Source organism: Planococcus citri, chromosome 4, assembly GCF_950023065.1.
Source record: "Planococcus citri chromosome 4, ihPlaCitr1.1, whole genome shotgun sequence".
Lineage (NCBI taxonomy): Eukaryota > Metazoa > Arthropoda > Insecta > Hemiptera > Pseudococcidae > Planococcus > Planococcus citri.
In genome coordinates this window covers 1,909,545-1,933,655 of record NC_088680.1, presented here as the reverse complement: position 1 = coordinate 1,933,655, position 24,111 = coordinate 1,909,545, and the positions used below count along the sequence as shown (strand labels likewise).

The window sequence follows — 24,111 nt, the reverse complement described above, 5'->3', positions numbered from 1 at the left end:
TAACAACTAACAGGTTTGGGTTTTATTTGGCGATACCGATTACTAACGGGTATCGCTTTTAAACGATGCGATAGCTGTTATAACTACATCGCTAACGACATCGTTCCGGGCTTTACTAGGTACTGAACGCGTGTAAAATGAAACACCTGCAGGTGTTCTAAAATTGAACAATAGGAAAGATAACACTGTAGATAAGAATATTTTACAACCCCTGCGATGTTACATTTCAAAACTGATGTTGGCTTCGCTTTTGATAAAATCTTTTCCATTGTTCAATTTTGAAAAATAATTGCGAAAATTAAACAATAGAAAATAATATTTTACACGCCCTGCAGTGTTACATGCCTACTGTCAGCTTTGCTTTTGAAAAAAGGAAATATTTTACACCCCCTGCGGTGTTACATACTGTCAGCTTTGCTTTTGATATGGCCCTTTTCCCCTTTTTATTCTTTTTTGGTACAAATTTTTGTAATTAATTGCAATTACTCAAGCAATTATAATTACGGCGTTCCATGCTTCACGTTAGACCACATCTATGTATGAAAATTTCAAAAAAATCGGCCTATCCATCCAAGAGAACATTCGTTCCAAAGAATTTTTCCACTTTCAGAATGAAACCAATAGTGTGCTATGCAGACTAAAAAAGTCTAAAGAAATTTAAAAGTCAATCTACCAATAAATATTATGAAATCAATTTTAAATGCAACAAAAAAATCTTACTTAGAATCTACTTGAAGTATCCTCATCTGAATTTAAAGACAAAATTTGAAAAGATATAATTTTGATTTGAAGAATATTATTTCATGCATTTTGAAAAATCACACAAAAATAACTACCTGATAGAAAGAAAATCACATCAAATTCATTTCAATTACTTATCCCCAAAAAATCAATTTTATACCTAATCAAAAATATTAATCAAAAAATGCCTACTTTTATTAAGTATCTACCTATTTGAAAATTGGTTCATAAGTTTTGAGAAGTTTCCAAACATGCAGTGCTGAAAATGTTGAAAAAAAACCAATCAAATTACAAAAAATATCCAAGTAGGTGCTCACCAATATAATTTGAAAATGCATTAGGTATTCATTTTCATTGTTGATTCATGATCCAAATAAAATAAACACACTTCACAGAGATAGGTACTGTGTAAACCAACACTACACATATGTACCTTTACATACAAAAATACATTGGCATAAGGCACAATAACCACTCTTGACAAACTCTAAAATCAAACTGCTGCTGCTGAGCCCTCACCTCAATTTCAATTAAGATTTATAGCTTTGCCAAAAAAAAACAGGAGACATTTAGCCAATAGAAATTTTAGCTGCTCCACAAAATTTCACAACACAATAAGCCATAAAGTATATGTATTATGAAATTTGTCTAACTCTATCCCTACTTTATCAGATCGTCTATACAATGCATACACCCCTTATGGCCCCTATCGTTTCCATTGTTGAATTTTGTTTATCCTATCCATTAAAAATTAACAACCCTGCAGAAATGAAGGCATCACAATAGGCATTCACAGAACAAAGAACACCACCACCTGCCCTGATACATACTACAAACATCTGTTCAGCCATTTTGAAAATTGGTTTATGTGCCACCTGCCAATGCCATGAGACGTGTTGAAATTTTATTTCACAAACACCTGTCTAACCCTTTTGAAACTATTTCATATTAGGTAATAAAAATGTCAAGTTTCTATTCTCTATTGTCAATTTTATTTTTTCTATTGGTAGAACTACTCACATCACCTTATTATTGTTCAATTTTAACCATTTAAAATTTACTTATCTGATTACCAAATTCATCAATAAATACTGCTTCTCTTTACTGCAAGTACATACCTATCTATTCCACCCACCTCAACAGTCAGACAGACGACCTTAGAATGCCAGATAATGGGTCAAAGACCTTAAGAGAGCGGGAATTCCAAAGGTCAGACTGGCAGGTCAATGACGTTGAGATGCCATATAAGCGGACAGCCATACAAACAGGTAAATGGCCCTAAGAGATCAAACAGGCGAACAGTAGACTTTTAGAGCCCAGACAAATGGGTCAATGACACTGGGAGGTGAGACAAGCAGACAACTGACAAGACATTCTTTAAAACATAGACTGGCTCAAAAACCAACTCATGCAGCCAGACAGCCATAAGAGGCTAGACAAGTAGGTTAGATACCTTGAAATGTCAGGCATATGTGTCAATGACCTTTGGAGGTCAGAGAGGCAGGCATATGACCACAAGTATACGATTAAGAACGGATCAATGCCCTTTAGAGAGATGATAGACAGACAGACAGACAGACAGACAGACAGACAGACAAACAATCAAGGGAAACTATACATGTAGTGTAGGTATGTGACCTTAAGAGGTCAGAAAGGCAGACATATGATCTCGTGAAGCCATATGAAAGAACAATGACCTTCAGAATAAATTTTTTGTTGCCCACATTATTTCATTTTATTTAGTCTGTTCAAATTATTCATTCATTTTCACTTTTAGTTTTAAATTATAATTTTTACCATCAATTTCCATCTCTTATTCCCATTTCAAATTTATTTCTCATGTTTAATTTTTTCCCCTCTTTTTATTTCATTTTTTAGTATTCTGTAGTGCTTTAGATTCTTTATTTTATTTTCTCTTCCTTTTTATTTTGTATTTCTGATGCATAAGTGTTTTATTCTTCTATTATAGTACATACCTACTTGTATTTAATTTCTTTTGCTGTGAATTACACTCTTATTTGTTCACTTATTGAATTAATTGTCTCATTATCAGTGTTTTTTTAAAAATCTTCTATTGTTTTCTCATTTTTAGAGTTTCTTTGAAATATTTCAGATGATCAACAAATCTAAAACACCTTGATAGGTAACTGAAAAAATCTCTCAATTCCCCTGATTATATTTTGAGAATCTTGAAACCCAAAAGATGTACATCCCAAGGAATCACAAAAGTAGGTATACCATCTAAAAATAAATTGCAAATAGTGAACCCCAACTTCTACTCACATGCCTAAATACCAACTAAGGACAGGTAGCAAACACCTGTGCACTTGCCTGACATACCATGCGAACATTTTAAGAACGCCAGGTAATTGAATAAGTATGAAAAACCAGTTGTTTCTTCAAGTAACTTCCATACATTCAAAGCAATGCAATAATGCTCAAAAAATCTCCCATGTCCAATAATCATTCACAAAAATGAAACTAATCAGATTTTTAAAAAAAAGTCGTAGCAGTCTGCCGCTACGTAAGAGCCAAATTTTTGTGCCAGAAACATTGAGGACTCTTGAACTACTCGCACCCTCGCTTCGCTCCTGAGCTTCGCCTGTGTTCCTGAACCCCCCTTGGGCTTCGCCCAACTCTCTCCTTCCGATGTTTCCTTCCTATATTCGCGGGGGGACTCCGTTCCCCCTGCATCCCCCTCGGGCTTCGACCAACTCTTTTCTTCCTGCTTCAAAAAATGTGGTAACAAACTTGTCTTAACCCTGAAACAGGTCAAATGGGGTTGGAAGGTTAAAACTAGCAAAAGGCACTTTGGGTACATCCTACCAATGTACTGTGAAAATTTGGACCCTCTAGGTCAATTTGGAGGGGCTGTAGGCTTGGCTATACATCAAAATTTTCAAAAAACATGTGAAATTGATGAAAAAATCCACTTTTTTGGCCCTGGAGAGGGGTCAAATGGGGTTGAAAGGTTGAAACCTGCAAACGGCACTTCGGGTACATCCTCCCAATGTACTGTGAAAGTTTGGACCCTCTAGGTCAATTTGGAGGGGCTGTAGGCTTGGCTAAATGCCAAAAAACACGTAAAAATCCACTTTTTTGACCCTGGAGAGAGGTCAAATGGGGTTAGAAGGTTGAATCTTCCAAAAAGCACTCAAGGGGCACCCTCTGATTGTATGCTGAAAATTTGGACCACCCAGGTCAATTTTAGGGGTGAGGGGGTCAAAAACTGGGTTAAATGTGGTTTATCCCACCTCAATCAGGGTGGGGATGACCTAGGAAGCTGAAATTTGGATATGTTGATCACAATGGGGGTACTGACCAATGGTATAATTTTAAACTCTTTTCATTTATTTGAGGTCATATTATGCTCCTCCAAAAAAATGACCTTTCTGTAAAAATGGGGTTGGAAGGTTGAAACATGCAAAAGGCACTTCAGGTACATCCTCCCAATGTACTGTGAAAATTTGGACCCTCTAGGTCAATTTGGAGAGGCTGTAGACTTGGCTAAATATCGAAATTTTCAAAAAACACGTCAAATGGATGAAAAAATCCTCTTTTTTGACTCTTGAGAGGGGTCAAATGGGGTTGGAAGGTTGAAACCTGCAAAAGGCACTTCGGGTACATCCTCCCAATGTACTGTGAAAATTTGGACCCTCTAGGTCAATTTGGAGGGGCTGTAGGCTTGGCTAAACGCCAAAAAACACGCAAAAATCCACTTTTTTGACCCTGGAGAGAGGTCAAATGGGGTTGGAAAGTTGAATCCTCCAAAAAGCACTCAAAGGGCACCCTCTGATTGTATGCTGAAAATTTGGACCACCCAGGTCAATTTTAGGGGTGAGGGGGTCAAAAATAGGGGTAAAATGTGGTTTTTCCCACCTAAAATGGGGTGGGGATGACTTAGGAAGCTGAAATTTGGATATGTTGATCACAATGGAGGTATTGACCTATGGTATGATTTTGGACCTTTTTCGTTAATTTGGGGCCTCATTATGCCCCTCCAAAAAAATGACCTTTCTGTAATTCTCAACTTTGACCCCTCAAACTGCAGGGGTCAGTTCTAGATCTTAAAAGAACCCTATTCCCTAATTTTGAGTTGATTTGATCAATTAGAGCAGATTCCAGGTCATAAAATGTAAAAGTCAAGGTCGTGCTGAAACTTATAAATATATATCTATATATCTATCTATATATATAAAAACTGACACACCGGGAATCGTCTAGTTTGAGCTCAAAACGTCGAGAACTATCAAAATTTTTCATCCCCGACCTTTTTATCCAAAGTTGGGCCTACCGCAATAGCCATCATTTTTTACAAAAATTTGGCTAAAAATTTAACAAGTTCTAAACTCAGAAAATGAATCAAAAATGAATAGAATGTGCATCAAATCAAATTCATAACCAAAATGTATGCATAACTTCAGCTCCAGCTAACGACTGAGGCTTCCCTAGCCTAGCCCAGAATACTAAATTTTTTTACAGATCAAAAAATACCTATCAAATTTGTTTTATACATAATGAAGGTGGAAAACCTAAAAAGTAGGCATTGCAGTAAATTCTAAGCCCAAATTGACCAATGGAGGACCCTGCCAAGGATCTGAACAAAACTGAAAATGTGGAACAAATTATTTTCTAATTTAATCAAAACAAGTGCACAACTTCGGCGCCAAACATCAGTAGCCAAGTCCATGAAATGAAAAAATACTAAAAAAAAAAAACAAGGGCAAGGCTCATTTTCAATTAACAGAACTCAGAATCCAGAAAAATATTGACTAGAAATTGATATTAGAACTGCAAACAATCACGCATTCAATTCACATGAGGAATGGCCTTTCTACATAAAATGAATAAAAATTGTGACTCATAAAAAAATGGTTGCATTTAGGCAAATTTTGATTGATCCAAAATAAAAATAAAACCTACCTACACGAATATTAAGTATATAATAGTAGTTTTTACATCAAGATTCATAAAGTGGGTGATTATAAGCGAGTGCGAAATTGCAGCGCGAGCGTAAGCGAGCGCTGTAACGCACTCGTTTAGAATCATCCACATTATGAATCGAGATGTAAAAACTGTTTTATATTAATTACGTACATATAGCACACTACTATACCTCTGTTGGTATACAAAAAGTATGTCTGTATGGTGGACCAAAATCGCAGGGAAATAGATCGAATATTGTAAGCTTCCGAGGGAAATGAAGTAAATTTTATTTCAGGTTCAGATGGGTCCTGAATCTTGATGAATCATCGTTGTCTGTGATGCATCGTCCTTATTTGTTTCTTTGGAAATTACTCAAAATATTGAGTGAGGATACATGTAAGTGTTTGAGGTAAAGAAAATATTCTACAAAGCTCAACATACAAAAAAAATACGAAAATCAGCTTTTTTCAGTAGTTTTACAACTTTAGGCTTACATAACTTTTTTTCTATAGCGTGGATACGTTTCAAACCAACTCCATCTTGTAGAGAATTTAACGCAGATTATTTTTCTTACCTCAAACACCTATGTCCTCGCTCAAATTTTCGAGTAAATTGCATTTAAACACAAAAAAACAATTTTTTCAAGGGTTTTACAACTTTGAGCTTTTGTAACTTTTTTTCTATTACGCGGAGAACTTTCAAACCTCTTTCATCTTGTAGAGAATACAACGTAGATTATTTTCCTTACCTCAAACACCTATGTCCTCGATCAAAATCTCGAGTAAATTGCATTTAAACACGAAAGTTCCAAAGTTGTTTTTACAAGTGTTTACTTGACCACGGTGTCGCCGGCGTCAGGTGTTGCGCTGTTGCCGAATGTAACCGTTGGAATAAAATTTACTTTATTTCCCTAGGGAGATTATAATATTTTATTTCCCTAAGATTTTGGTCGTCTATAAAGACATACTTTTTGTGCATACCAACAGAGGTATAATAGTGTGCTTTATGTATGTAATTAATATAAAAAACAAATAGCAAAAAATCACTTACCCAAGATTTTCTTCATTAATTCATTTTCAAACTATTTCCAACACAAACAACACTTTCACCATAGAATAATGAAGGAAATATAAAAACATAACATTAAATACAAAACTCTTAAAAAGAGAAAAGAAAAACAGGAGAGCACATGTGCACTCAACGAGTGCCAAACACAAACTGAATGTGTGGGAGAAGGTGCATCACCAACGTTGACTTTTCAAGGCCTGGTTATTTAAAAAATGATCAATGGCAACTTCCTAAATAACTGTAACTGTACCAAAATTATTGATTTAAAATTTTTTAACCATAACCTTGACCATAATTCGTTTTTTTGGTTTTGGGTAAAGACATAATGGTTATTTTTTGAGTGAAAATCTCATTTCTTTGTGTAAAATACTAAAATATGACATTTATTGTGATTTTTGGAAAAAAAAGGGCTCAATTTGTCTAAAATTTCCTTCAAACTTGTAAAATCCATATTTCATTTCTGTACTCCAATGCAAAAAGGATGGAAGTCCTATGACCTGGCATAAGGAAAGGAGGTTAGTGTGTTCAGTGCAGTTTGATACAGGGATTTTAAACTTTTCAGTTCAAAATTTGAAATTCTTGTTTCTCAAAACTGCACTGAACACACTAACCTCCTTTCCTTATGCCAGGCCATAGGACTTCCATCCTTTTTGCATTGGAGTACAGATTTATGGCTGTGAAATTGTTTTTTTTTTTTTTTGTTTTTATGGCCACAGGAGCACTTTTTATACATTGAAGTGCAATAATTAATTTTTGATACATGAAAAAAACCCTAACTTTCATTTTTAACCGTAACCTTAATTTTTTTTGGTCATAACGGTAACCCTTAACTGTAACTGTCATCAATAATTTTGAAAAAAATGACTGCTAAAAAAAATTACCGATATTTTTTTTCATTTTGGTTTCCATCCCTGGTACCCATAATCAAAAACATTTGGGTTCAAAGCTCTGAAATAAAAAGTAATAAATAATAGAAACGAAACACCAACATCACGCAACATAACAGAAACGAATCAGAAACGTAACAGGAACAAAACCAAAATGTAACATAACGGAAACGAATCAAAAACATAACAGAAACAAAATCAACATGTAACATAACAGAAACGAATCAAAAACATAACAGAAACAGAACCAAAACGTAACATAACAGAAATAAAATGTAATGTTACAGAGTTACAGACACTAAACAAAACCATAATGTAGCAGAAACAAAACAAAATCAAAACGCAGGTGTTTGAACCCGTACCCATACCTGAATCCCCAATGCCTGTACCAGATTCTCTGAGATGAATATCTGTACAGTGTACACCTACCCCTACCCGAAAACATCCAGGTTCAAAGCCATGTTTCATTACTGCTATGCCAAATTTTGGTTTCGTTTTTATTGTAGTGTTGCGTCATGGTTTTATTCAGTTTCTGTGACCTCCTAAATTTTATTTCTGTCATGTTACGTTTTAGTTTTGTTTCCAACTTTCTGTCACGTTTCAATTCGTTTCTGTTAAGTTATGTTTTTGTTTCGTTTCTGTTACGTTACGTTTCCTATTCGTTATTTGTTATAGAAAACGACTCAATAACGAAACAAAACTCAAAACCAGTCTAATTGCTAATAAAATAATCATGTTCTCAATGTAAATTAATAAAATAAACGTAAACTAGATATCGACAAAAATTCACAAATACATTCGATAAACATGCGAAACGGGCTCGTAATGCAGCAAAGCTCGTCCCCAAGGCGTTAAACTCTTTCCATATTCGGCGTATAAAAACGGTCCAAAAATAATCCTGCCGATGAGTACGTCTTTTTTAAAAAATCCCCTCATTTTGACGCTGATTACAACGAAAGTACACAACGTTGCGTTAGATTCCACTTTCAAATCGATTTTAAAATTAAACCGCACTTCTTGAGCAGCTGCAACGTAGGGCGAATAAATCTCTTTGATCTTTCTGCCGCGATAATGCTGCGTGATTTTCATGTAACTTTTACATTTGCCTGTAAATTCCAACTAATCGTAAGTAAATTTTACAGCAATTACGCTCGGATAGGTAAAACGAAGAAAAGGGAGCAATTCGTACTTGAAAATATAGGTAAATTGTAAGCTTCGTTGATGAATATATTCATGAATTCGCTATCTTTGTGATAATGTAACGTTATTTTAATGCTTCCAGCTTGAACATCCGGCTATAGGGAAAAAATTAAAACCATTTAGGGCGTTGAAAGATAAAACACTCGTGGTAAGCCTAATTACACCACTTACGATGGATTGTCGGTATAATTTCATAACGTGCGATTTTTGTTCACTATTTAAAACATCCTCGAGGTAAAACAACGCGTGCCCTACGGCATCGTATTTCCCAAGACATTCGGAATCGAAAACGGATATTCTAAAACAATAAAAAATAAAAAAACGTTAGAATATCGGTACACCATTTTCGATTGTAATTTCAAACCATCGTCTTGCCTCACCTGAGCACTTTTTTGGTAGGATCTTTAACGCTGAATATGAAACTTTCGTCGATATCGAGCGTAGAATGTGCGGGAATAGATTTACTGAACTTGATATGTTTCTCATGCGGTAACAACGTTAACTTGAGTACGCAATTGTATCTAGCTCTATTGGTTCCTTTCGGAGCGAGACCTTCGATTTTCACGAATCGAACGAGTAATCTGCATAAAAACGTGACCGAACGCCAAAATATTATACTCGAGCATACGAAGCACGAATGTGCACGAGAATGAGCAGTTAACTAGAGAGCTTTACTTTTTGGTTGTTTTATCGTAAGATGCGCAAAAGTGAACGGTTCCGTTGGGCAGGTCGACGAACCCTTTGTCATTGGCGAAATCTTCCATCGATTTCCAGGCTTGATTAATAGCTTCGGATGATTTAGATAAATGTAAGGTATTATATAAAGACGTATCCAGACCGTACTTACGAGCGACTTCGTCATTCGGTCTTTCGGCAGCTGCTGCGTCCATTTCGTCCGGAATACAGTTAACATTCTGTGAAAACGAAACTCGTAGCTCGAGTGATTACTGCTTTCCTCGTTTTATTACAAAATGTACTAAATTTGTCGTACTGATGGACGCGCTTACCAACATACTCTGCGACTTGAGCCACGTACTGGATGTTTGAGGACTGGACGAGAGACTTTTAGCTTGTCGGTCGGTTTTCAGCGACGAATTGGTCAAATCGATTCGCGACGAATCTTCGGAGTTATCGGCCTAGAAAACGGTTAACTATATTTCAATCGTATGCACGATCCGTGGTACGCTTCAGAATCGGTTTCCGGTGCCGATAACGTTCGAATGAGCGCAAATGGCGCGACACGTTAATGGCACCGGTTATAACAAAAACACAGATTTCATCGACCGAAAAATCACGATAAAGTAGATTAATAATTATAAAGAACTACCAAAGCCGGAGATGATCCTGCTACGGTGATCGTCGGTAACATCATCATACTGACACTGGCCAGAGACTGAAAAGATTGAGGTTGTTTGGTCGGAGCTGTGGCAGTTTCACGTTTCGTTTTCATCAATACTTTGCCCCAGTGTCCTTTTTTTTTCACCATCGGACTGGCTTGAGGTGATTTGGACCAAGTGTCTTCGAAATCGCTACCGTATTCTGCTGAAATCAGTTCGAAAAAATATATTTAAATGAAGTGCGTTTACAGATCAAAACAATTCTTACAGTTAGAAAAATGATTAATAAATTTCGGGTTTAAAAAAATTAAAAATTGTACGCGAGTATTCAGACTCTGAAACACGTTAGATCCGGAAAATATAAATCAAGGTCCTTCGAGGGGAGCTTGGAATCCGAAATTCTGAAAATTTATTGCAACATGGGCGTAGAGTTACAGGTTTTCGAGGGCGATGATTCTGATTTCGAGATCAGTTTGGCCCAAAATCAAAATTAAGTACCCCTAAGCTCAAGAGAGGAAAGGGACTAGAGATCCAAAATTTTGAAAAATGGAATACAGATATTTACTTATAGAATCTCAAAAATGCTGATTCTGATTGAAAGTCAGTTTGGTCTCAAAATTGAACTGAGGCCCCAGAGCATCAAAGAGAGGGAGAGAGGGGGTGAGGGGCAAATTTTGAAAAATGAAATGAGAATGTTGCGCAGGTTTTAGAAAGTGCTGACTCTGATTCTATGATCAGTTCGGTCCAGAATCAAAATTGAGTCTTTGAAGCATCAAAGTGGAGGAAGGATCCAAAATTTTGAAAAATGGAACATTGATATCAAGAATAGATTTTTGAATGAGCTTGATTTCGACTCTCAGATAAGCTCATTCCAATCAAAATTGAGCCCCCAGAGTCGTCTCAAAATAATAAAAGGAGTAATTGTTGAATGTAGAGGTCCCTGGAATTACGACACAAGCCCCATACAGCATGCCAGTACACCCATAGGATCGTTCAGATATGCCCAACCATTAATCAACTTCATAAACTCAAGTGACGAGAATAAAAGATACCTGTTTCCACAGTATCAGCTGTTCCCAAAAACTGATCAAGACAAATCCCCACAAGCACTGCCAGCACATACACCGAGTAGAGGAAAAGTGTTCTCTATGAGCGCGTGCGCCTCAAATACACAACGCCAACTAATAGCAGCCAGGAGTGCAGCTGCAGCTCAGCTAAATAACCTAGATGATCTTAGAATCCGCCACAAACCCCATATAGTCAACAAGACAGGAAATGTCAGCATAACCACAATAACCAAAGATGGTGAAATGTCCTCCTATCAAGAATGCTGGGGTCTCTGACCTTGACCAGGCAAAAACCAGCTTGGAAGCAGAAGGCGCCACGACAACCGATGTGTTGAGTAGTGCTGAAAGGCATGAGGCTTCACAATTGGTGGTCGGAGAAAAACTGGAAGCTGAAGAGTGCTCCTCCTAGGGGGCAGGTGTCTGGAACAAGGGTTATACCACCTGGACTGTATAAGAACAGTCACACATTAGAAGATGTCAACTAGAGACTTCTAGTGGTGAGGTCATTATTTGATCATACAAAAAAGCCAACTCTTTCCAATCAGCCCCCAGTCCATTGTGGGGAAGTACTTTGACAATATCGAATACCAAAACGTGGCGTGTAGGATAGTTGATAGGGCCATGGACCAGCTAGTTGTATCCAACGATCTGGGACACCGCTACAGCCTGATCTTCACAAACCACAGATACACCAACGCAATGAAATATCTTGTGCTCAGAGTCATAAAGGAGAGATTCTACCACCCAGTGGGGCCAGCTTCTGTGTCCTCCCTGCTTCCATACAGAGAGTACCTAAGTATCAGTGAACTGCACACTGGTGAACTGACCCCCACTCAGGTGAAAAGTATACTTGAACATATCGAAAGGAAACATGAGGCTAAGATCCAGAGGAACAACTGGGGACATATATCAGTAAGATCAAATGGAGTATTTACAATAGAAGAACTAGAAGATGACCTAATGCTGCAAATCCCAGAGTATGTCTTGGCTCATTGTGTTAGCTGAGACTTAGAGATGAGTAAGGGCATAGTGGTCAAATTCAGACAAGCCTTTGGCGATGTTTACACCCTAAAGTCAAGGGGTGCCAAAGTGGGTGATGTGGTGGAGATATACAGCAAAGGGAACTACGTTTTATATGCAGTAATTAAAGAAAGACACCAGGACAAGTCGACAATAGGAGACTTTGTACGAACAATCAAAGCTGTGGTAGCCAAATGCGTTGAGCTACACATCGCAAAAATCGCAATACCAAGACTAGGATGTGGCTTGGACCAACTTGAATGGCCACTAGTTAAACAAGCGCTCCTAGAGTGCTTCAAGGGACCTTACAGTGATTTTGAGAGTTTGCACCCTCCCACCAAACATGAAAGCGTGACTACCTGAATAAGACGTCAAAAACCAATACTGTCTACTGTAAATCAAATTATGCCCAAAGCCAAATTCAAGACATGAAATACTCAGGACCAAATTTACCTGGATCTTGAGATAATCCTAAAATTTACTATAATATTTATCTATACTTGTAAATACCAAACTTATCATTACCTTAATGCAAATCCGAGTATGTCCATGCAAAAAAGTACGATTTTACACATTACTGATAAGGTTCGGATATGCTCGGAAGGGTTCGTTGAGTTCTGATTGATCATTGGTCAGCTTCGTGCATCTTCGGTGGTGCATTTCAACTGTACTCTGATGCAAATTTTTCAATTCAGGGCTTCCCAGAGTCTTATCAGTGACACAAAACGACGATTTTTGTTTTTGATGGACATACACGGATTTGGCATTAAGGTAACGTGATAATATAGAAAACAATCTAGTTATCTTGTGTGCAGTTGGTGAGAAGCCCTAAGCAAGTGCATGAACTGCCCCACAAAAGTCCAAATAAACCTCGTGGCAATAACTAGGGGACCTAACTTGTTGGGATCACCCCTAGGCAAAATTACTCCCCCTTCAAACTTCACCCTGGGACAGGTTGGGTGCTCAGTGGTGATTGGAACAGGTATGCGTGGAAACAAAATCTGCGAAATGGAAACTGGGCCTTAGGCAACTGCCTAGGGGTTTGGGTTGTGGCGGACAATCCGTCCACCCCCCCCCATCTCCCCTCTCCCCTCCCTGCTTAGACTTGGGGTGAAGCTATAATTATATTTAGATACATATTATGTTTATTCTAGTAACCCTTAGTCTAAGATTGTTTTTTTTTTCTTTAATAATAAAATACCCCCACCGCCTGGTGCGGATTAAGGAAAAAAGAAAAAAAATAAATATTAAAAAATAAAAGGAGTAAAAAAAAGAGGGACTTGGGACCCAAAATTTTAAAAAATGAGAAGGGATCTAGAATTACAGTCTTTCCAAGGTACCAATTTCTAACGTAAGACAAATTCGGCCTCAAATTCAAAGTTGAGCCATCGGAGGATCAGAGTGGAATGTGAGAAGAGGGGCCCACAATTTTGAAAAAATAAAATATCAATTTCGAACCCCATATTTCCAAATAAGCTCATTCTGATTCTAAAATCAGTTCGGCTCAAAATCAAAACTGAACCCTCAGAATGAAAGATGGAATGAGAAGAGGAAAAGCTCGAGGGCCCGAATTTAGGAAAATGGAATAAAGATGTCAAAATGTAGGTTTTCAAAGACACTGATTCTGATTCTAAGGTCAGTTTAGCCCCAAAATATGAAATTGAGCTTTCAAAGCATGAAAAAGGAAGAGGGAGCTGGGGCCAAAAAATTTTGAAACGTAGAATACCTGTAGATATCGAATTGAAGAGTTTTCGAAAGCGTTGATTCTGATTCTGAGATCAGTTTAGGCTCAAAATTCAAACTAGACTCCAAAAGCATCATAGAGGTAGCGAGGGGAAGGAGGAGGGGGTGGTCAAAGTTTTAACAAATGTAATAGGGATATCAAATAGTACATAATTGAACGAAATATTTTACTTGTAAACGATCACTAAGCTTCTACCTTATAATAAAAATAAAGATTTTTGAAGGAGCTGATTTCAATTTTTAAAAACAGTTTGCCCTTGAAATCGAAATTAAGGCTCCAGAGCATTAAGAGTGAGGAAAAGCTAGGGCGAAAATTCTAAAAAACAGAATATGAATAAATTTTCGAATAAGGCGCTGATTTTGATTTAAAAATCAGTTTGATTCCAAAATTAAAATCGAGCTCCCAGAATCTCAAAGGTGAAGAGGAAAGGAGAAAGGGAAGAGCATGGGGCCCAAAATTTTGAAAAATGGAAAACGTGTGCTCAAATTACAGGCTTTCGAAGGCACCGATTCTGATTCTATAAGAACATTGTAGCTTCCAAGGATCAAAATCAAAATTGAGCTTTTAGAAGAAGGGAAGGGCCCAAAATTTCGAAAAATGAAATATGAAAATCGAATTACAGATTTTAAAATGCGCTGATTCTCATTCTAAAAATCAGTTCAACCACAAAATGAAAATCAAACCCAAAACAACCCTGAAGTGGGTCTTGAGCTCAAAATTTTGAAAAATGCAACATTGGTAAGTATCGAATACATGGTTTTCAAGGCGCCTAAACCGATTCTGAAACCTACTGACCCCAAAGTCAGAATCAAGTCCCCCGAGGAGATGTATTTGGGGCCCAAAAATGTCAAAAAGTGCAGTATAAATAAATGAAAATATAGGTTTCTTGGAGAGTTGACTTAAATTCTTTACCTGTTTCAGCCAATCCTGCTTTGCTGGACCACATAGCGTGGTTTTTATTCAACACGATGTGACTTCTATCGTTCGATGACGTGGCCATCTCGTAATCGCTGTGAGCTCCCGCATCGTCATCGTGGGATACACCTCTTCCAAAACTGAAAACAGAACACGAAACTTTAGGAATCACTCGTCTTCGAGATTCAATTAGCGGAGATCAAACGCGATGGACTTTTACCTCGATATCTTATGCACCGTATAAACTTCTTCGACAGGAGCTGAAGTGGTACTGGAGGTGGTACCTTTGGTGAGCAGACGTTTGGCGTCATTACTCTTCTGTCCGAATCCGAAGCAACAACAGCAAACTCGAAAAATCATAATGATACGGTTCACGATTCAGGTTTCCTATCTTCAGCACCTGTAAAATGTACACAAATTCGCACGTATTAATAAACGCAACTCGAACTGTACCAATAATATTATACATAAATTTACAAAATGGTCATTTAAGAAAAAATAAAACTTGACATTTGTTTACTCGTTCGACGAAGTTGGAACTTACACCGTGATCATCATACTGGAGAGACTGTAACGCGGCGTCAGCGACGATGGCGAAGCAAAAAAATCGTCTTCACCGGATACTAAATTACATTTATACGACGACGCGACGACCGAGCAAGCGAAAATCTATCAACGCCGAACGCGGCCCCACCGGTAAAAACATTCAAGCTTGAGCGACAAAGGAGTAGAAAAAAAAACACAAAGCAGATGTTTAATTCAACTGTGTCAACAAAATCGAGCCGCGCATCGTGTTTATTTTCATGTACTCAGCCCACATTCGTTTATCAAAATTGTTGTAATTACAATTCGTACAAGAAAATACGTACCCTCATTGCGAATTCAATGACTTATACATATTCAATACGTTCGACATGTACGATAATACTCGCCTTATTACCGAGCACGAAACACCGGCGGCGCATCGTGCCATTTCGCATTTCGCATTTCACATTTCACACATTTTCGCGCCGTTTCCAAAATAAAACCATCATCCTTCGTACATCGTTAGTAAACGTAAATTTATTTACCAACATCCGCAACATGAATGCAACGTTCATCTTACTTTTAATGTTGGGTTTTCAACAAAAAAAAGAACATGAAAAAAAAATCGCGAGACGAGTTCCACCACAGCCTATAATCGACTCTTAAATAAAATCTATTCGTAAATTATTATAAACTAAAGGTAAACGTATAGGTATCGAAAAAACAAAATAAAAAAACAAAAACCAAAATATCTTATCAAATAAACGCACGAATCTGTCATTAGATGCGATAAAAATGCAAAAACAAAAAACTGGCTAAATGAAAATAAAGTCTAAATTCTCATCGTAACGAAAATTTCAAAATACATACAGAAAAAGGAACCAATCAAATACCATATTGATAACGCAACATTGAAAAAAAAACAAACGTACGTGTACAAGCAGGATAATACAGTAATTACTGAACGAAGAATCAAAAATACCTCTAAAAAAGCTAAACTATAGCTAAAGCGAATGATTTCGGTACAGTTTTTCAAATTTTTTTCAATTTTTTCAGAGTAGGATCATCAAAAAAATAAAGAAAACAATAATCAACAGGTCTTCATCATAAAGGAAGAGGATGGAACCTTTCCTATTTTTTTTTTCATCGTCTGATGATGCTCAAATATTGAAAAATGTTTTGGGAGGAACATCGTACGTTACAAAATATCTTATTTTTGTCATTCGACATCCTCCTTTTTCAACTAACAGGGGAACTTTTCGATCATAGCTTTCTTCGATTTGAACGAAACCGAGCTAGATCGAAAGAGCATGTCCTAAAACCTCCGAAACCAAAATTTCAGGATTTATAACCTCTATTTTTAAATTTTTGAAAATTTTAAAAATTCTAAAAAGCTGTCACAAGAACAATTTTCAAACTTTTTCATGAAATTTGAAGTTTTTTGAGAAAAGCGAACCAACGCGAGTAATTTTTACAATTCAACTCTAACACATCAGCAATTGGTAATTTTGGGCCATTCTGGAGCCTCCAGCGATTTTTCAATTTTCTCCAGGAATTTTCAAGCACTCTGAAAAAACTAAAAATGAACTGAAGTCGGTGCTCATTGAGCACCCTCTCGATCGTTTTAGGTAGTTCTAATTCAAAATCAATTTTTTAGTCTTTTTCTGGAATTTACAAATTAATAAAAAATTTACTTTTGAGCTGGAACCTCTGGAATTTTGCGGTAAGCACCTAAAACGCGCGAAAAGATGTCCAACCAGCACCGATCAAAGTTATAGGTCCCGTACAAGTCCATAAAATTGGAAAAAATCAGCAAAAAAAATGAATAAAATAAAATGGAAGAAAAAATATGAATACAAAAATTTTCAATTTCGACATCCTTTAAATTTCTGGGGGGGGAGGGGGCTGAATTTTCAAGGATTTTTTTCTTCACATAAAAAACAACATTTTCAAAGAGCGAAAACAAAAAAAAGTTCCAAAAAATGAGGCGAGTCACTTTTCAATAATTCTTTTAAATTTAACAAAGCCAAACGAAAAAATGTAAAATCACCCCCCTCCTCTCCCAATGATCTTCAAAAAAGCCCAGAGTTGAAGAAATGTATTTTTTGAGAGAGAGAAACACTGTTTGCAACTCATTGGGAGGGGAGGGGGGGGGGCTTGTCGAGTTGTAAAATTGATGAGGATAAGTTTATTTTTTTTTTAATTCAATAGACATATAACCACAAAAAAATATTCCTCTTGACGAAAAAAAAAAAAAAAAAAAAAAAAGACGATAATTTCTGGCCCTTCCAGAGCGATCTGAATTCTCTAAAAACAATTGAAAAATCGCTGGAGGCTCCAGAATGGCTCAAAACTAGAAGTGGTGGATGTTTGGGAGTTGCATTAAAAGAAATTCTTCATATTTTGGTTCACTTTGCTAAAAAAATGTACATTTCATAAAAAATATTAAAAATCCTCCTTAAAACGAGTTTTTTTTCCAATTTTCAAAATTTTCAAAAATGAACTTTGGGACTTGAAATTTTGTTCACGGGGGATTCAAAACATACTTTTATGATTTAATTTGGTTTCGTTCCTTTCGTTAAATGCCAGCTCAAAAGGTTTCCCCCTGTAAGATGTCTGAGGATTAACAATGGTTGTTTTTTCCAATTACGATCGATGTAATTATGTAAAAAAAAAATTTCAACGAAGTAGAAGTTCCCTCCAAAACATTCTGGCCAAAAAAATTATTCGACGAATTTCCAAATTTGAATCATTCTTCAGCTAAATTAACCGGATTATCATAGCTTTACGAAAAATGTACGATATTAACGCATTAAACATACAGAGAGAGAGAAAAAAAAACACCTAAGTAATAATAAAGCAAACTTAATACGATTTTTTGGCGTTGGTCCGATTAATAATACATATAGAGAGCGGAATTAAATACAATGACGAAGACGACCGACGACTCGATCCCGTGAACCGAATTACATGGCGGGCTGCTTAATACGGCGTGTAACGACTAGAAGAACGAGATGTTCCATCTCTGATACATATAGAAAAAAATAATAAAACACAATAAGTATGTTAAGTAAGTAATCCGCAAATATTAGAAAATTTCAACAAAGATACGAGAGTATTTCGAATACGAAACGAATCTACGCAATCGATAAAAATTGACACTGATGAACGGTTTTTCGATTTTAACGCAGCTCGTAAATCTACGTAAATACAGGTCGATTAAAGACGTCGACGATGAAGAAGAAAATGTCTACATTATTAAAAATAGTATAACGACGAATCGCGTAAATGAACGCTGATACACGATAATAATGTTAATGTTGTACTTAAGCTTACAAAGGCGAAATATTTTGTGTATGATTTCACGATGAGCATCGAGCAAACGAGGCTTGCTCTGTTTTCCTTTAATAATAACATGAGAATATTACGATAACGTATTATCAAAAAATGCGTCGAAGAACAACACAGTATAAAATTTAAGCTAATGCAAAATTTGGTTACCGTCTTTCTGGGCGTCGATCTTCGGCAAAACCGCTACGAGCTGTTTCTGTTGACGTGAAAGCTTCGCATGCTCTGTAAAATGGACAATAGCATCAGTAATATTCTCGATAAATTATTGCGTTAAATATTCTCGAAGCCAAACAGCCAAATAATTTGATTTTTTGACACTCGAAACAACAATTACGAATTTTAAACATTACGACAAAAAGTGGAACTGTTCGGTTGATTTTGGCAAAAAATGAACCTTTCTGACAAAAATTGGGCTCAATTTTGACAAAAAATAGAATTCTTTGAGAAATTGGTCATTTTAAAGAAAAATAAAAATAAAAATAAAAATTAAAAAAAAATAACCAGAACATTTTTGGCAATTTAGGATATCAAATGGGAATGTTTTGATCAAAATTTAAATAATTTTTTTTTGGACAATTTTGATAAAAAATGGAATTTTTTGACGATTTTGACAGAAAACCAAGACTTTACAAAACGTGGATTCTTGAGCAACTTCGGCAGAAAATTGGTATTTGAGCTCAATTTTGACAAAAACTAAGAATTCTTCGAGAAATTGGCCATTTCAAAGAAAAAAATAACCAGGATCTTTTTGGTAATTTAGGATATCCAATGGGAATGTTTTGATCAAAATTTAAATTACTTTTTTTGGACAATTTTGAAGAAGAAGGAAAAAAAACAGAACCTGGTAATTTAGAATATCAAATGGGAATGTTTTGATCAAAATTTGATTTTTTTTTTTTTTTGGACAATTTCGATAAAAAATGGAATTTTTTGACAATTTTGACAGAAAACCAAGACTTTGCTTTAAAAAACGAAGATTCTTGAGCAACTTCGGCAGAAAATTGGTATTTGGGCTAAATTTAAAAAAAAAAAATAGAATTCTTTGAGAAATTGGTCATTTTAAAGAAAAAAATAAAATAAAAAAAATAACCAGGACCTTTTTGGCAACTTGGGATATCAAATGGGAATGTTTTGATCAAAATTTGAATATTTTTTTTTGACAATTTTGACAGAAAACCGAGACTTTACTTTAAAAAACGTAGATTCTTGAGCAACTTTGGCAGAAAATTAGAATTTGGGCTCAATTTTGACAAAAAATTGAATTCTTTAAAAAATTGGCCATTTTAAACAAGGAAAAAAAACAGGACCTTTTTAGCAATTTAGGACATCAAATGGGAATGTATTGATCAAAATTTGAATTTTTTTTTGGACAATTTTGATAAAAACTGGAATTTTTTGACAATTTTGACAGAACACAAAGACTTTACTTTAAAAAACATAGATTCTTAAGCAACTTTGGCAAAAAAATTGGTATTTGGGCTCAATTCTGACAAAACATAGAATTCTTTGAAAAATTGGCCATTTCAAACAAGAAAAAAACCAGGACCTTTTTTGGCAATTTAGGATATCAAATGGGAATGTTTTGATCAAAATTTGATTTTTTCTTTTTTGGACAATTTTGATAAAAAATGGAATTTCTTGACAATTTTGACAGAAAATCAGGACTTTACTTTAAAAAACGTAGATTCTTGAGCAACTTTGGCAGAAAATTGGTATTTGGGCTCAATTTTGACAAAAAATAGAATTCTTTGAAAAATGGGTCGCTTTAAACAAGAAAAAAAAAAAAAAAAAAATACGACCTTTTTGGCATTTTAGGATATCAAATGGGAATGTTTTGATCAAAATTTGAATTTTTTCTTTTCTGGAAATTTTGATAAAAAATGGAATTTCTTGACAATTTTGACAGAAAATCAGGACTTTACTTTAAAAAACGTAGATTCTTGAACAACTTTGGCAGAAAATTGGTATTTGGGCTCAATTTTGACAAAAAATAAAATTCTTTGAAAAATGGGTCATTTTAAACAAGAAAAAAAAAAAAAAAAAAAAAAAAAACAGGACCTTTTTGGCATTTTAGGATATCAAATGGGAATGTTTTGATCAAAATTTGATTTTTATTTTTTTTGACAATTTTGATAAAAAATGGAATTTTTTGAGAAATTGGTCATTTTAAAGAAAAAAAATAAAATTAAAAAAAAATAACCAGGACCTTTTTGGAAATTTAGGATATTAAATGGGAATGTTTTCATCAAAATTTTGATTTTTTATTTTTGGACAATTTTGATAAAAAATGGAATTTTGTGAGAATTTTGACAGAAAACCAAGACTTTACTCTTTACAAAAACGTAGATCTTGAGCAACTTTGCAGAAAATTGGTATTTTTCAAAAATGTACGTAAAAACTGGGATCTCTATCCGACAATTCCAGGAAAAAATTCTTAGGGGGGGGGGGGTAGAATTAATTTAATGGAGAGGCTGCTCAACTTCGACATTTTCATGTTCAAAGACAACCAGAAGAATAAAAAAAGTACGCAGAAAATTACAAAAACGTTGATTTAGAAAATTGAAAAACCAAAACTGGCTATTGTGGTAGTGAAAAATAGCACTTTTTGACCATTTGGCACAAAACGTAACTCTTTGGTAATTTTGGAAGAAACAAGACTTTTACTCGCAAAAGTTCAAACTTTCGACAGTTTCGACAAAAAGTAGTTTTTTTTGGCATTTTATTGAAAAAACAAAACTTTTATTTGGCAATACAGCTTAATGGTAGGAGGAGGGGGGGGGGGGAGCTAACAATTTGGATTTTCTCGGCAATTTTGGCAAAATGAAGATTTTTTTGACAATTTTGGCTAAGTAAATTGAAACCTTGAAAAGTTTTACAAAAAACAACAGTTTCATTTCAATTTTGGTAAAAACAAGATGAAAGTTGAAAAATAAAAAAGGATATGCAGGCGTGAAGGGTCGATGAGGGGGAGGGGGAGGTGTAGATCACTTAGTGAAAAGTCGCATAACGAGATCCATATTTTGTCAAAATAGGTCTGGTAGATTTTAAATGAAAAATTCGTAACTATTTTTGAGGAAAATTGTTCTCACTCAAGAACGACTCGATTTATGAAGGTCTGAATTTTGCTAAGTCGACGATCACATTACTGCCAGAGTTTCGTTTCGCTTTCACCAAAAGAAAATATCATCATTTTTATCCCCTATGCCTCTTCTTACTACTAAATAAGTCAACAGCAGAGATCTTTTACCTTCCATCGACGTAAGATGTGATCACAGCAGGCGTCGTCGTTACCGCTGCAGACGTATAATTACCGCAAGTGTAACTGAAATATTAACGAATGGAGTAAGTTTACAAAAAATAACGTACGCGATGTTGGCAAAAACAACTAGAAATCAAACTCAAACGTACTAGGGATCGGTGGAATACGTGTAAGTAATAGCTCCACCGTATTCGCTAAAATTTGCGGTACAATTTCTGTAAATAGAAAAACTATCGTACACCGTGAAGACAAATTAGCCAAAAGAATACACGTTAAAAATGTGTTGAAAAGCTTACGGGGCGTAATGAGCAATATTCGAAGTAGACGATCGACGACTGAACATTCCGTAATCGGTGGTATTCGACGGTCTCGTAGGATTGGCGCAAATATCACGTCTGGATGCTGCCATCAAAGCGTAATTTTCGTACTGTCCCATGGCATTCTGGCAGTATTGTTCGTAATAGTCCTAAACATATCGTTGAAAAATTACTCGAAATAATGGAAAAGTGTAATCAAGTAACGAACGTAGGGTTTAGTTAGTTGAAACGTACTCTCATATCCGGTACTGGGTACCGATCTCTCAAGAAGGCTGTCTGAGGCGGCGGATAGAACTCGCGTTGATAAGCAGATCGTCCCGTAACGACACCGTGAATCGAATCGGCCAAATACTGAAATTGGTTCGACGATGCGGTACTAATAAACAGAATTCGATTAATTATTATCAAAAGAAGTACGTCGAGTATCGTCGACAGTTGTAAAACTTACACCTGAGGCGATTGAGTACATTCTTTGGACCAATGTCCAGAAAGACCACATCTGTCGAAGTAATAATCACGTTATCGAGATCGCCTTCAGCGTTAAAATAATAAATGTAAGAGTGAAATTACTTGTAGCATTGTTGAGGGTTTCCCATACCCGGACGTTGTCGGATACGACTCGTGGAAATCTGTACTTTCAACGGTTGTCCTCCGATTTCGTAACCGTTCAGTTCTTTCAGTAATTCGGATATGTTTGGCGTATCTATATGCTAAATTAAGACCGAAAACGTTAATAAAAAGCAATTAAATATGAAGAAATTAACGACTATAAATAAGATACGAACCACGAAACCGTAATTATTTACGAGATCACATTCGACAACGGTACCGTATTTCGAAAACAACGTTCTGATATCGTTAGCTTTGACATCGGTTGCGATATTACTAACGTAAATTTTAGTCGAAGATGAAGAAGAGCGTTTTCTACTTCTGCCTTCTTCTACGGTAATCGCGACTCCGTTCACGATATAACCGTTTAGATGTCTAATGGCTTCGTACGCGGCGGTGGCATCTTCCATATGCTAAATACAGATATTGTCACGCAACTATTAGTACATGGCAATGATTGTTGATCAATGATCATAAAACCAGAACCAATAGTACTCACCACGAAACCGTAATTCTTCACTAGAGAGCATTCCACTACTTTACCATATGCTTCGAACAACGGTCGAACATCCTGAACGGTAGTTTTATCTGGAATTTTTCCAATGAAGATTTTAAACGTGTTCGAATTACAGTTCAGCATTACGAAGTAATGATAATCCGGCGTCCAAGAGATCACGAATAGTAATTCACGCGTGTCAGCGATCGATCAAATTCTACCGGTAACGGATCAAACAAGTTCACGATCACGTTCTAGTTCTTACTTCATTATCTGTAATTATTTGTAAATAAAGATCCGTAAGACTAACGTTGAACTCGAATCGGCACAAATTATAATAAAATTCAATCGAATTACTAGATACGAATTACAAGCAAATTCTCCACCATCAGGTTTCAAGATTTTTCAATCAAAAAAAAAAAAGAAAGAACTCAGCAGTCAGCTGATTTTCGGCGTACCGCGTGTCTTTCTCCACTTCCGGTATTTACCGCGTATTTACGAAAATCCTACAAGTAGGTAAAACGGAACCACCCTACTAAATGAAGAGGCCAGGTTCTCAGGTTATGATTTCTGTTCCGGTAATTACCGCGTATTTACGAAAATCCCACAAGTGCGTAATGCTGATTGGAAATTTGAAGAGATTTTCCTG

General features: G+C 35.9%; 2 protein-coding genes across 5 annotated transcripts; both read right to left on the bottom strand.

Moving 5' to 3' along the window:
• Positions 1–8,309: 8,309 nt before the first annotated feature.
• LOC135844647 (uncharacterized) lies at positions 8,310–15,589 on the bottom strand. Its single transcript, XM_065362903.1, has 10 exons — positions 15,450–15,589; positions 15,126–15,305; positions 14,903–15,045; positions 10,150–10,364; positions 9,830–9,958; positions 9,498–9,736; positions 9,203–9,403; positions 8,994–9,120; positions 8,812–8,917; positions 8,310–8,728 (listed from the first exon to the last, which is right to left on the bottom strand). Exons 2-10 carry the CDS (start codon positions 15,263–15,265, stop codon positions 8,409–8,411), a joined length of 1,620 nt encoding a protein of 539 aa, XP_065218975.1. The 5' UTR covers positions 15,266–15,305; positions 15,450–15,589; the 3' UTR covers positions 8,310–8,408.
• A 478-nt stretch (positions 15,590–16,067) lies between these two features.
• Positions 16,068–24,061, bottom strand: LOC135844648 (RNA-binding protein lark-like). 4 transcript variants are annotated; one of them, XM_065362904.1, is made up of 11 exons: positions 23,921–24,061; positions 23,466–23,735; positions 23,143–23,379; positions 22,928–23,067; positions 22,806–22,856; positions 22,592–22,733; positions 22,337–22,506; positions 22,190–22,270; positions 22,029–22,103; positions 18,932–19,003; positions 16,068–18,455 (listed from the first exon to the last, which is right to left on the bottom strand). In XM_065362904.1, the coding sequence occupies exons 2-11, from the start codon at positions 23,604–23,606 to the stop codon at positions 18,413–18,415; spliced, it is 1,152 nt and encodes a 383-aa protein (XP_065218976.1). In that variant the 5' UTR covers positions 23,607–23,735; positions 23,921–24,061; the 3' UTR covers positions 16,068–18,412. The 4 variants fall into 4 exon arrangements, with proteins under 4 accessions (XP_065218976.1, XP_065218977.1, XP_065218978.1 ...); XM_065362905.1 differs by having other exon boundaries at positions 23,820–23,967; XM_065362906.1 differs by lacking the exon at positions 23,921–24,061 and having other exon boundaries at positions 22,190–22,255; positions 23,466–23,905.
• Between the last annotated feature and the right edge of the window lie 50 nt (positions 24,062–24,111).